This window comes from Choloepus didactylus, chromosome 7 (assembly GCF_015220235.1).
Source record: "Choloepus didactylus isolate mChoDid1 chromosome 7, mChoDid1.pri, whole genome shotgun sequence".
NCBI classification, from domain to species: Eukaryota; Metazoa; Chordata; class Mammalia; order Pilosa; family Megalonychidae; genus Choloepus; species Choloepus didactylus.
In genome coordinates, this window is record NC_051313.1 from 102,083,604 (window position 1) to 102,097,712 (window position 14,109).

At 34.0% G+C, this 14,109-nt stretch overlaps 1 protein-coding gene across 2 annotated transcripts in view; it reads left to right on the forward strand.

Moving 5' to 3' along the window:
• Positions 1-14,109, forward strand: part of MMUT (methylmalonyl-CoA mutase) — a 44,596-nt gene that overhangs the window by 9,641 nt on the left and 20,846 nt on the right. The window contains exons 5-8 of one of the 2 annotated variants that reach the window (XM_037843347.1): positions 853-1,024; positions 10,316-10,564; positions 12,707-12,854; positions 13,918-14,033. In XM_037843347.1, the coding sequence (XP_037699275.1) occupies positions 853-1,024; positions 10,316-10,564; positions 12,707-12,854; positions 13,918-14,033 (685 nt within the window). The remainder of the gene's footprint in view (positions 1-852; positions 1,025-10,315; positions 10,565-12,706; positions 12,855-13,917; positions 14,034-14,109) is intronic. The other variant, XM_037843348.1, reaches the window with a different exon arrangement.

A 14,109-nucleotide genomic window follows, 5' to 3' on the forward strand; every position in this document is an offset into this window, starting at 1 on the left:
GGGGCCACGCCTCCATGGAAATCCCTCATCAGAGTTATCACCTACAGTTGGGTGGGTCACATCTCCTTGGAAATCTAATCAGCACCAAAACGTCTGCCCCACAAGACTGCATCAAAGAATATGGCTTTTTCTGGGGGACATAATACATTCAAACCGGCACACCATGAAAGTTGTTTGGGATCTTCAGTAATTTTTAAAAAGAGGTCCTGAGTCCTAAATGTTTGAGAACTTCTGTTTTAAGAATCTCTCCCAAGTCTATGTCAAGGATTTTTATTGTTTTATTTTCTATACTTGAGGGCTCACCTTGTTTTATGTAAGGAATCATAACCTTAATGCCTGTAGAAGCAGGCAAGTGACCTAAACATGTTAATCAACTACAGGATATAAGATAAAAGGGAGTAGTGGGATCCAAGACAAAGTGGATAAATATATGCCTAGACTAAATGCTCTGTCATTCTTTAAGAAACTTCTTGCTTTCCAAACAAAGCAAGTTTGTGGGTTTTATTCCTTTCATAGGTGACTTTGCCTTACATATTGGGTCCTTCTAAAATATTATTTTTGGAAAGTAAATCATTCTTTAATTACAGAAACAAGAAGAGTTTCTTTCTAAGAAAAACCAATTGTAAATGAAGAATTCTTACCAGAAGCAAATAATTACAACTATTTCTTCTGCATGCATAAAATCTAACTTTCTTATGTTAAGTTTAAAGTTACTTGAGTAGATGTGTATTGATTTTAATTCAGATTAAGTTGTTTGAAATTAAAATCTAGGTATTGATTTTCTAGTGCATGGTAACCATTAGTTTTATTTTCCATTTTATATCAAATTCTGGGCTTACATTAATATTTTAGGTTGTCTTTCTTCTGGGGAATTGGAATGAACTTTTATATGGAAATAGCGAAGATGAGAGCTGGGAGAAGACTGTGGGCTCACTTAATAGAGCAGATGTTTCAGCCTAAAAACTCTAAATCTCTTCTTCTAAGAGCACATTGTCAGACATCAGGATGGTCACTTACAGAACAAGTGGGTATATAATTTTAAGTAAAGAATTTTAATAAATTTTTTTTAAGCAACATGGCAGTCAGAAGGTGGATTTAAGAATTTAAGAATGTCAGCTACTATTTGAAAATCATATGTATTCATAAGTATAATGAATATTTATATGTTCTATTTATATATACTATAATAACGTTGGAATTTAAAAAGAAAAAAGTTTTTCCACAATCTTATTACTAGCTATCACTTTTCTCAATATGTGCATAATTTTTCGTAGTTGCAAATATCAAGGGAGAATTTTGTATTTTGTTTTTTCACTTGATCATTTTTTTTATTTTGCTACATAGCTTTCATCATTTCCAATTTTTCTGTAGGATATTACATCAAGTTAATATAAGAATATAATTATTTTCCTTTGGCAGACTTTTATTAAGCATTTAATATGCTAGGTACTTTAAAATATGGAATTTCATTTAGGTTGTATCTGAATGTTTGGCCTTAAGTAAGAGAAATCCTAAGTAGATTTAACAAATAAGAGCTAGTTATTATGTTGTTGTTGTTTTTTTTAATCACTTAATATAAATTTGAAGATAGGTTGATTCTGGCATTGTTTCAATGACCTAATGATGTCACAGCTGAAATCACTGCTCTACTTTTCCTATTGGTTGCAACATGGATGCAGAGCAACAGCCATCAGGTTCAAAGCGGGAAGATGGGGGAAGATGTGGCACCAGCTGCACCTTTCCTTTTTACCAGAGAAAATGAAGGTTTCTGAGAGCTTCCATTTCATTTCATGGCCACCTTAGCTTACCAGGGAGACTGGGAAAGTGAGTACTTCAGTGGGGGCTAGGCACATTGCCACTCCAAACACAATCAGCATTAGGAAGGAAATGGGAGAAATGAATATTGGGTAGTATCTTTTTTGCAAATAAATTTAATATACATGTATCCAGAAATTTAATGCTTTAGATATTACAACATATGTTATTATAACTTAGAGATATTTATTTTTAATTGTAGAACAAATTAATTAAAATTGAAAGTAATTCTTGAGATGGAGTTTGTCTTAATGTAATTATATTAATAATCACCAACATTTGGGTAGTTTGCAAGCGTTTTCACTAGCATCATATGTAATCCTCATGACTAACTTAAAGTTAATCTGTGTGTGTATTAGTGTCCTCATTGTCTAAATGAAAAGAACAGGTCAGAGTAATTTGCTTACCTAAAGTCACGTGGATGTGTTCTAGATTATAACACATTGTTTGTTTTTTATTTCTTGTTTTTTCTTAACTTTTTGTTTTGAAATACTTTCAAACTTACAGGATAGTTATAAAGATTATATAAGCCACTTACAGAGAATTCTGGCATAGCCCTACTGCACAGATACCCTAATCCATCAGTTTAACATTTTGCCACATTTGCTATATCATTCTATCTATCCATCCATCTGTGTCTCTATTTATCAGTCCATTTTCTGAACGCTTGAGTGGAGGTTGTATAGATCATGCTTCTTGGACTCTTAATACTGCCATGTACATTTCCTAAGAACAAAGATATTCACTTATATAACCACCTTAAGTGCAGTTATCAAGTTCAAAAAGTTTAATTTTGATATAAAGCTTACAGTCTATTTCTTTTTTTTTTTTTTTTTTTTCCATATATCCCAATAATGTCCTTTTCAGCCTCTTCTCCTCCCTTGTTAGATCCCATCCAGGGCCATGCATTGCATTTAATTGTCATTGTCTCTTTATTTGCTCTTTTTTAAAATTGGGGTAACAGATATACAACATAAACTTTCCCATCTCAACACTTCAGGCATATCTTTCAGTGGGATTCATCACATTCACAATGTTGCATACCCTCACCACCTTCCATTATTAAAACTTTACCATCTCCCCAAACGGAAACCCTATACTCTTTATGCAATGCTCCCCACTCCCCTTGCCCTACTGACTACCCATGGCAGCTTCTACTCTAATTTCTGTCTCTGTGAACTTGTATATTCTCTAATATTTTCTTTGTAGTTATCATGGGACTTAAATTTAACATCCTAAATCTATAAAAATCTCATTTGCTTTGGTAACAACTTCACCTCAATAGTATACACAAACTATGTTCCTATTCCCCTCTGTTCCCCCACTCTTACTTAGTTCTTGTCGCAAATTACATGTTTATACATTATAAGTCTAATACCACTGATATATCATTGCATTTTATGCATTTGCCTTTTAGATCCTGTAGGAAGTAAAAAGTGGAGTTATAAACCAAAAATAAATAGTTCTGGTATTTATATTTACCCCTGTTGTTACCCTTATAGGAGATCTTTATTTCTTCATGGAGCTTTGATCTATTGTCTACTGTCCTTTCCTTTCAACCTTCAGGGCTCTTTAGTGTCTCTTGTAGGGCTGGTCTAGTGATGACAAACTTGTTCAGTTTTTGTTTATCTGGGAATGTCCTTTTCATCCTTGATTAAATTTATTCCTAGGTATTTGATTCTTTTAGTTGCTTTCATAAATAGAATTTTCTTCTTGATTTCCTCCACAGATTGCTCATTATTATTATATATAGAAACACTTTTGATTTTTGCGTGTTGTTTGTGTACCCCACCACTTCACTGAATTCATTTAATAGCTCTAGTAGCCTTGTTGTAGATTGTTCTGGACTTCCTTTATATAGGATCATGCCATCTGCAAATAGTGAAAGTTTTACTTCTTCCTGTCCAATTTGAATGCCTTTTATTTCTTTTTCTTGCCTAATTGTTCTGGCTAGAACTTCCCATACAATGCTGAATAACAGTGGTGACAGTAGGCATCCTTTTCTTATTCCGTATATACCCTTTATCATATTGAGATTTCCTTCTCCCTGTTTTTCTAAGTGTTTTTATCAAGAAAGGGTGCTGATTTTCTCAAATGCCTTCTTGTGTCATTTTGAGAGGATCATGTGATTTTTTTCCCCTTCATTTTGTTAATATGATGGATTGCATTAATTGATTTTCTTTTGTTAAACCACCCTTGCATATCTTGGATAAAAGGCAGTTGATCATGGCGTAGAATTCTTTTAATGTGCTGTTGGGTTTGATTTTCTAGTATTTTGTTGAGGATTTTTGCATCTATATGAATACGACAAATTGATCTGTAATTTTCTTTTCTTGCAGTATCTTTATCTGGCTTTGATATTAGGGTAAAGTTGGCCTCATAGAATGAATTGGGTATTCTTTCTATGTATTCTTTCAAATTCTTCTTTATACCTCTTAGTGTCTTCTTAATATCCTGTCTGTTTGCATATTTTCTTTCATTTGTTTGAATTGATTTAGGAGATTCGTTTGCACATCCTTGATTAGTTCCAGATTCTGGGTCTTCTGTGACTTTTTAATTTGTACCTTTGACTGGGCCATTTCTCCCTGTGTTTTACTATGCCTTGTGATTTTTTGCTGCTAGCTGGTCCTCTGATTATCTTGATCACTCTATTCTGAAGGTCAGTTTCTCTCTCTTGTCTAGGATTTAGGTGTTACCTGCATTTGTATTAGGGCACTGCTTTGACAGTTGGATCATCAGTATTTCCCAGCAGAACAGGGCCGGGTACCTGTGCATGGCGTATAGACCAGCATTAGGGTCTGGAGAGGCTCTGTAAAGCCCTGCTTTTTTCCCTGCACTTTCGGGCCTGCCCAGCAGATGGAGCTCCTTGGTTACTTATTTTTCCTCAGACGCTAACTTGTGGCACTTGTGAGCATCTGACAGGTCAGCATCTGAAACTGTGGGGATCTTTCTTTGTTGGCCAGTATCTAGCCTAGTGTTGGGCTTTGTCCCACTCTGTACTTGGGGTGGAAGACTCCCAAAGCTGCCCCTGTCTGCAGCCTCCTGCTTTTGTTTCCATTAAGGGTGGGGGATGGGCACCAGGAGCCACAGCTGGAATTAAGTCTCTGCCCCCATTTTCTCAATCCCTTCCTCCCACACTGACCTGGGCCTTGAAATGTCCTTCCCTGTCTCCCAGGTCCCCAAACAGTTGATTCAGACAGTTTCTGCCTGGCTCCTTGCTCCTTCTGGGAAAGTAGTGGATTTTGCCATTTCCTCCCTGATCCTCCATATTGGATGCTCCTCCTTGGTGCTCTTTTGTATTCCACACTCCTAGCGGCTTGAGTCCAGCTGTGGTTCCCTGTGGACTTGGGTCTCTATGTCTGGATATAGGTGGGGATCTCTCTCACTACTGTGAGAGATTTTATAGTCTTTATCCCCAGTGGGAGGTGGGAGGGATACTGGCCATTGCTTCTGGGTACTTCCCAAGCTGTGTGGGACTGAGTGAGGGGAGAGAAGAGGACTCGTTGGTCTGGGATGGAAGTTTCCTACCCGATATTTTTCTCTTTTTTGAATTCAGCATTTGGGTCATCTTTCTTGTCTTTACCTTTCTCCAGAGTTCTGAGCAAGTAAGATTTGTTCTTTTTTTTTGCTGAATCTCTGGGGAGAGGTTTTCAGTAGATGTTGTTGTGTGTCGCCATGTTGATCTTGAGCCATTGGGAGGTTTTTTTTTTGTTTTGTTTTGTTTTTTTTGATGGTGTAATATTTTATTTGATAGTGTTTTCTCTTAGTGAATGATGCACTTTAGATTCAGTAAAAATGGTACAAACAATGCAGCCTTGCGTTGGGAGGTTTTTGATGACTAACTCAATGTCTTTACTTGAAATTAGTCTGTTGAGGTTTCCTATTTCTTCTAAAGTCAGTGTAGGTTGTTTGTGTGTTTTTAGGAATTTGTCCATTTCATCTACGTTGTCTAATTTGTTGGCATACAGTTGTTCATAGTACCTATCCTCTTTTGATCCCTTTGATTTCTTCAGGGTCAGCAGTAATGTCTTTCTTCCCATTTCTGATTTTATTTATTTGTGTTTTCTCTTGTTTTTCCTTTGTCAATCTAGCCAAGGGTTTGTCAGTTTTATTGATCTTTTCAAAGAACCAACTTTTGGTTTTGTTAATTCTCTCCATTTTTTTAAATTCTCAATTTCATTTATTTCTGCTGTAATCTTTGTTATTTCTTCTACTTGCGTTGTGATTGGTTTGCTGTTCTTTTTCTAGTTCCTTCAGGTGTGCAATTAAGTCTTTGGTTTTAGAGCTTTCTTCTTTTTTTTAACGTAAGTATTTAAGGCTGTGAATTTCCCTCTCAGCATTGCCTTTGCTCCATCCCCTAAGTTGTCTGTTTTTTTTTTTAACAGTTTTATTCACACCATACAATCCATCCTAAGTGTACAATCAGTGGCTCTTGATATAATCACATAGCTATGCATCCATCACTGCTGTCAACATGAGAACATTCTCATTTCTTCTGAGGAAAAAAATCCTGTACCCCTCCCTTATATCCCCCTATTCTGGCATTTAGCTTTGGTATAGTGTCTTTGTTACAAGTAGTTAAGGAATATTACAATATTACTGTTAACTATAGATATTAGTTTACATTAATTTTATTTTTTCCTATATAACACCCATTATTAACACTTTATAATAGTGACATACATTTGTTCTAATTCATGTAAGAACTCGCTTATATTTATATAATTAGCCACCATCATTGTCCATTTTGGGTTTTGCTAAGTTACACAGTCCCAGTTTTTATCCTCTAGCTTTCCTTCTGGTGACATATACAACTCTAGACTTCCTCTTTCAAAGTACTCACACTCTGCTTTGTTAATTACATGTACAGTATTGTGCTACCATTACACAGTACTGTGCTATTTATTTCCAAACCATTACAATTAACCTTATTGAACATTCTGTACTCCTTAATCATCAATTGCCCAATCTCTGTCCACTTTCTATCTCCTGGTAACTTCTGCTCTTGAATTTAATTCTCAGAAGTTGCTCATTATAATTAGTTCATATTAGTGAGACCATACAATATTTCCCCTTTTATTTCTGGCTTACTTCACTCAACATAATGTCTTCAGGGTTCATTCACCTTGTTGCATACCTCATGACTTCATTCCTTTCTGTAACTGCACAATATTCCATCATATGTATACATCACAGTTCGCCCTTCTGCCCATCAGTTGATGAACCCTTGGGCCACCTCCACCATTGGCAATCATGAATAATACCTCCATGGACATCAGTGTGCAACTGTTTACTCATGCCCCTGCTTTCAGTTCTTCTGAGTAACAGGATTGAGGGATCATATGGCAATTCTATACTTAACTTCCTTTGGAACCGCCACACTGTTCTCAAGAGGGGCTCCAGAATTCTACTTCCCTACCAACAGTGAATAGGTATACCTCTTTCTCCACATCTTCTTAGCACATGCAGTTTTCTGTTTATTTTTTTAAAAGTTTTATTCACACACCATAGAATTCTTCCTAAGTGTGCAATCAGTGGTGTCTCCTAATACAATCACACATAGTCATGCATGCATTCACCATCACAATCCACATGGGAACGTTTCCATTTCTTCTGAAGAGAAAGAAGACAAGAAAAAAAATCCCATACCCTTCCCTTATGCCCTCTTTAATGGACATTTAGCTTTGGTATATTGCCTTTGTTACAGTTAATGAAAGACTGTTACACTGTTACTGTTAACTATAGACTCTAGTTTGCGTTAATTGTATTTTTCCTATATGCCATCCCATTTTTAACACCATAATAGTGACATACATTTGTTTTCATTCATGTAAAAACTTTCTTATATTTGTACAACTAACCACCGTAATTGTCCACTTTAGCTTTCGTTAAGTTATACAGTCCCAATTTTTATCCTCTTTCTTTCTGGTGTCTTACATGCCCTTAGCCTCCCTCTTTCCATTAGTGTTGATATATTTTGTTCTTGGTTTCATTTGTCTCAAGACATTTACTGATTTCCCTTGCAATTACTTCATTGATGCACTGACTGTTTAAGAGTATGTTATTTAACTTCCATATAGTTGTGGATTTTCCATTTCTCCACCTGTTATTCATTTCCAGCTTCTTTCCATTGTGGTTGGAGAAGATGCTTTGTATAATTTCAGTCTTTTTAAATTTATTGAGACTTATTTTGAGACCCAAAATGTGATCTGTCCTGGAGAATTATCCATGTGCAGTTGAGAAGAATGTATATCCCACTGTTTTGAGTTACGCTGGAATTTAGACTTGGAGCATTATGACAGAGCTTTCTTTGAATGCCAGAAGGTAACAGAAACAAACAAATAAACAAACAAACAGCAACAACAAAAACAGAAGAGAAGAAAAAGAAAGAAATTAAAAACAAGCATTTCTCCCAATCTCTCCTTCAGTCCTTCTCCATATAGTGAGTTTGGAGAAAAGCTCAATATCAAAGTGTGGGGTGTTCCTGTTCCTTTGTGTAGTTGCATCTCGTCTTGGGCATGCACATGTAGCCCCAGGAATTGTTCCATTTACACCATTATGAATGTCCCCTCTTCCATGGAAAAGAGTTGCCTCATGATCCCCGATATTTTCCTGTATGTCCTACAGCCAGCAATCTTTTACCCCAGGCAGCCACAGCTTGACTGCTCTTCCACACTGTTGTATAGGAGAGCTCTGTAAGCTACCTTCTACATGCAGGGCAAGTGAGCTTGTGACAAGTGGCTTGGTTCAGTCCCTTAGGGCTGAGAGATTTGACCTCCAGAACCAGAACCAGGGACCTGTCCTGGAAATGTGGGCTGGCTTTTCACTGAGCCAGTGAGTGGATGTGGGAGGGGGTCAGCCAAGGTGCCATGACATCCTATTGCTTTTAAGATGTCTTTTTCTTGGTTTAGCTTTCAGAAAGATGTTTCTGCCATTTCTTGCTGGTGGTTCAAAGCTCCTTTGGGGGCATGGTACCCTGAAACTTCTCTCTTCTGCCAGCTTGATTGGGGCCTAAGACATTGCTTTGATATCTAATTTAGTGTCCCGCTTTGTGTTGTGTATGCTTTTATAAATGATTGATAAATTGAGTATTTAAAATATAAGTGTTTTGAAAATTTATCATACCTATAATTTTTGCAGAAATTGATTCAAGTATATCAGTAAAACACTGGAATGTCATTTTAGTCAAAGAATACCATATTTTGTAAATTCAGGGTGAGTTTTTCTTTTAGTTATAAATGAAAGTACTGGAATAAGTTGGTTTTAAGTTACAAAATAAAGTTTAAGAATAATTCTTCTCTTTATTTATTTAAACCTGCTTTTTTACTATTATTCACTCATTTTCACAAATGAAATTGGCTCACTCGAGTGGTTAACAATATAAAATAATTTAGATCTTAGCTTACATGTTATCTTGTGTGTTTTAAAAGGTAAAAAATATGTGATTATGGGAAGAAGTAACAAAATCATAATTTAATTAATGCCATCCTAAGTAATTTGAAGTATTAGAGTTTTTAATGTAAAACTTCCCAATTAAAATCTGATAAAAGTATATACATGGTTGATATGTATAAAGTATATTTATATATTTAAATAAGCATGCAAACAGAGTTTTTAAAAACTATTATAATTTTGGTAATTTATGCTAATTTACTTTCATTCCATTAAAAAATTGTATGGTGATCTTTTGGCATGTTTTCTTTACATGTTAAATTATTTTGACACATTAAAAGTAATTTATAACATTAAAGTAATGTTGATTTTACACATTTAAAATTTTTTAAAAATATTATACATAATAAATAATCAGTATGAAATATAACTTTGGGACCTTATCAGTTGAGAAACATAGGTCTTCATGGTTAGAATGAACTTTAATAATCACTTTTTGTCTTATCTCCTTAATTTTACAGCTAAAAACTGAAGTCAGAGAGGCCCAATGACTTGCCCAAATCACAATTAGGAACAAATGAAGTGAAACCCAGATTTCTTATTTTACAGTACATTGTTCAGCTGTTTTATTTTATTTTATTTTATTTTATTTTATTTTATTTTGTTTAGCTGTTTTATTAATCATTTATTGAGTACCTAGTATTGTGCACATTGTTGTGGTAGATGCCTTGAGGTATACAGAATATTTAGGAGATAATAAATTTTGAGATAAAGGACTTATAATCTGAGTAGACAAGGTATACATTCATTATGTACTTATAAAACATTATTTAGATAATACAAACTTAAGCACAACAAATAATTTGAAATTTTAGTGAATTATAAGAGAAAATATTTTAGTGCTAATACAGACTAGACTCTTTGGCTCTTAATTCTAAGTCTGACTCATTCACTAATTTGTCTAAAGTGTATTTGATATTCTGAGGCCTCATATGGACATTGATTGAAGAAGTATACAGCAATCACTGCTTAATCATACTGTCTTTTATAGTTGTAACATATATGTGTTTCCTCATTTTTGTTTTTTTTTTTTTACCAAATATTTTAGGATCCTTACAATAATATTGTTCGTACTGCAATAGAAGCAATGGCAGCAGTATTTGGAGGGACTCAGTCTTTGCACACAAATTCTTTTGATGAAGCGTTGGGTTTGCCAACTGTGAAAAGTGCACGAATTGCCAGGAACACCCAAATCATCATTCAGGAAGAATCTGGGATTCCCAAAGTGGCTGATCCATGGGGAGGTTCATATATGATGGAATCGCTCACAAATGATGTGTATGAGGCTGCCTTGAAGGTCAGTTTTTTCTCCTTGAAACTTTGCTTTTAAGACATGCAGAATAGAAAATGGTTGAGAGAAAAGGGGAATTTCAGATTTGATTTTATAGTATTCTAAACTGAAACTTAATTTAAAACTATATTTGTATTTGTTTTAAGGCTTTTTTTTTCAGAGTTTATAAAGCCAACTAGTATTAAAAGACTTAACAAAAACACTAGTCCTTTGTATTCCACTTGCTTTTATTCTGCTTCCTGTAGTCAGCTACATGTTCTTTTTATTGTATTTTCTTGTTTTTATTATCTCCATATTTTAAAATCATGCATGTATGCTATTCCTTTTCACTCACTGTGTCAATTTTTAGACATTATCTTAGTACGGTAGTGTATGATATGTAATATTTTAGTATGGTAGTGTAGTATTTTAGCTAATTCACATTCTTTTTCCTGTTCCCATACAATCAGTATAAATATATCAATATGATCCTTCCTGAAGCCCTCTAATATTCTCATTTGATTTATAATGGTTTCTTTCTAGGTCTGTTGACCATTACTGTCTTTTGACTTCACTTTGTGATGTCCTAGGAATTCTTTTCCTGAATTCCGTGTCCTTCTTTCTTTTGTAGATTTATCCCTTATTTTGAAGCACATCTCATAAGAACTTCCTGAAAATGGTGCATTGGCGATACATTATTTGAAACTTTGCATTTTTGAAAATTCTGCTTTCGTATTTCATTGATATTCTGACTACATTTAAAATTGTTTTCATTCAGGAGTTTGTAAACAATGATCCATTTTATTCAAGCTTCCAATATTGCTGTTCAGAAATCTGATGCCATTCTCAGTCAAGACCTTTCTCTCTGAAAGCTTCAGGATTTCTTATTTATTTTTCATGTTCAATACATTGGTGTGTGTATTTTTTCTACATTGTTCTGGACCTTTCGTGGGCCTTTTTCCTTTGGAGATTCATGTTCCTATAGCTCTAGAAAATTGTCTTGTATTGTTTCTTTGATGATTTCCTTCCTTCCACTTTTCTATGTTTTTTCTTGCTAGAACTCATCAGATGTTGGACCTCATTGAATGATCTGATGTTCTTTTTCTGTAATGCATCTCTTTGATTTTGTTCTGTTTTCTTGGAGATTCCTTGACTTTATCTTTCTACTTAAATGTTTAGAAATTCATATGTCATATTTTTTAATTTCCAAGACCTCTTTCTTGTTTTCTAATTGTTCCCCTTGTATTGTGTATCATACTATTTTTGCTTTATTAGTGCACAATCTTTTCTTATTTTCCAAGGATATTAATTATATTTTTTGAATTTTCTGTCTGCATTCTGCATTGTCTCTGTTTCCTCTGTGTGCCTTTTGTCTTTAGTTTTGTCATTCAGAATGCAGACTTTTAGTAATATTTTATTTTAGTAATTCATCTTACCCTTGCCTTTCTCTGTACTTGATGTTGGAAATCCAATGCATCTCTGGTTCATTTTCTGTAAACATTACACTTTCATTCTCCTGCCAGAGTAGGGCAGTTGCAAACATCAATAGCCACCCCCATCTTTTTTTTAGCTTTCTATTTTACTTGTTAGCTTCTGTAAAACCTGATACAAATTCTTCTTTCTTGAATTCTTCATGGGAGAGCATTCTGCTTCTCTCTCTGTAACATCTCTCATTCTTCTCTGCATGCAGAACTTGACTTTGTTCCTTTCTGCTAAGTCATATTCCATTCCACCATTCATTTTCTGTCTTTATAAATGAGATAAAATTAAAAGCTTAGAAATTTCCTGGTTTCATTAAAGGTGGTAAATTTTATTTTGAAATATATTTTCTTTAAGAAACTTTATGTAACTTATAAAAACTTTATCTATTAAAAAATAAAGACTAGAATAATGATGTTTCTCCCAGGATTTAAGGGATGGATTTTGCTTTCCAGAATATACTTGTTTCTTTTCCTGAATGTCTTTTGAATTTCACATCTACATGTTTTTCTAATTAATGTCCTTGATTTTAACTTAATTATTTTCTTAGGGAGCTTTAATTTTACCACTAAAATAGTTCATAATTTTATTAATGTTATTAGTAGTTATAGAAAACTCACAGCAATTTCGTATAGCTTATACAAAATTTTAATACTCTCTTCTAGTTTTATAATCTATATTTTTTATTAGCTTATTAAAGAAATTGAAGAAATGGGTGGAATGGCCAAAGCTGTAGCTGAAGGAATACCTAAACTTCGAATTGAAGAATGTGCTGCCCGAAGGCAAGCTAGAATAGATTCTGGTAAGAGAAAGTGGAAAAGTTTATATATATACTTAGGTATGTATTTATATATCTATTATATTTTATATATATTATGTGAAAGTGATACTTAGCAGAATTATTCACTTCTATTTGAAGATAACATATATAGTTAAAGAAACAAAAATAATGGAAAAATGAGACCTGGGTAAAATTTTTTTCATTGGTGTATTAATGTGTAGGTTTGTATTTTTCCATGCATGTATGCATGTACATGGGCAAACATATATACAAAGTGTATGTGCCTGTATACACATTATGTATATGTTCATGTGTGTGGGTCAGTATCTCCAACATTTTGAAGATGGCAATATTGATGGTCATTGTGCTCTACATTAGAGTTATTATTCATTTGTTTGTTCGTTCATTCAGTCAATACATTTCTTTTAGCCTACAATGTTTGAAGCACTATGATAAGTTTGGATATTTAGCTATGCCCACAGATGTTACATTCTTGTGAGGGAGACAGAAAATGAACAAGTAAACAATTAAGTAACAAAATAATTACAAATTGTGATAAGTGCTGTGAAGGAATTAAGAAAGGGTATAACCTGGGGAAGGAGCAGCGGAATTTCTTTAGCTAGAGGAATAAACTATTACTTTGGGGCAAAATGAATTCCTTATAATGTTTAGGAATTATCTTTATAATTATGTTTTATCACAAATTTTTTAAAGTATTTGAGTTTTTTGTTTAAAAAGAAATTGACTGGAAGAGAAATCAAGAACATAAATTAGGAAAGTGATTGAGAATTAATTCTATGCCTTATAGAACCTAAGTTGTAGCTTCTATTACTGCTTTTATTTTGAACTGTTAGGAGAGAGTTTATCAGAAGCTAGGAAAGAGGGTAGTTTGGGAGATTGATAAAAGAACCCTCTTAAAGAGATTCTGATACATATTTTTCCTTTTCCTTCACACCCCCTCCCAGATTGAGATTTGCTGATCTATATTGAATTTTCATTATGAAAACTAATATTTAATATAAATATTAAACTTGTAAGAGAAGTACATAATAATCATTATATTCCTGTTAGACAATTATTTGTGAATATAATCTTTCATTTTCACCTGGGAAATTAACAGGATCTGAAGTAATTGTTGGAGTAAATAAGTACCAGCTGGAAAAAGAAGAATCTGTGGATGTTCTGGCGATTGATAATACTTCAGTGCGTAACAGGCAGATTGAAAAACTTAAGAAGGTATTAAGAGCTTTAGTTTTTTCTGTATTCTCTGAGTCTTGGGCCCTGGCCAAGCCCTTGCATGGTTCTATTTAAT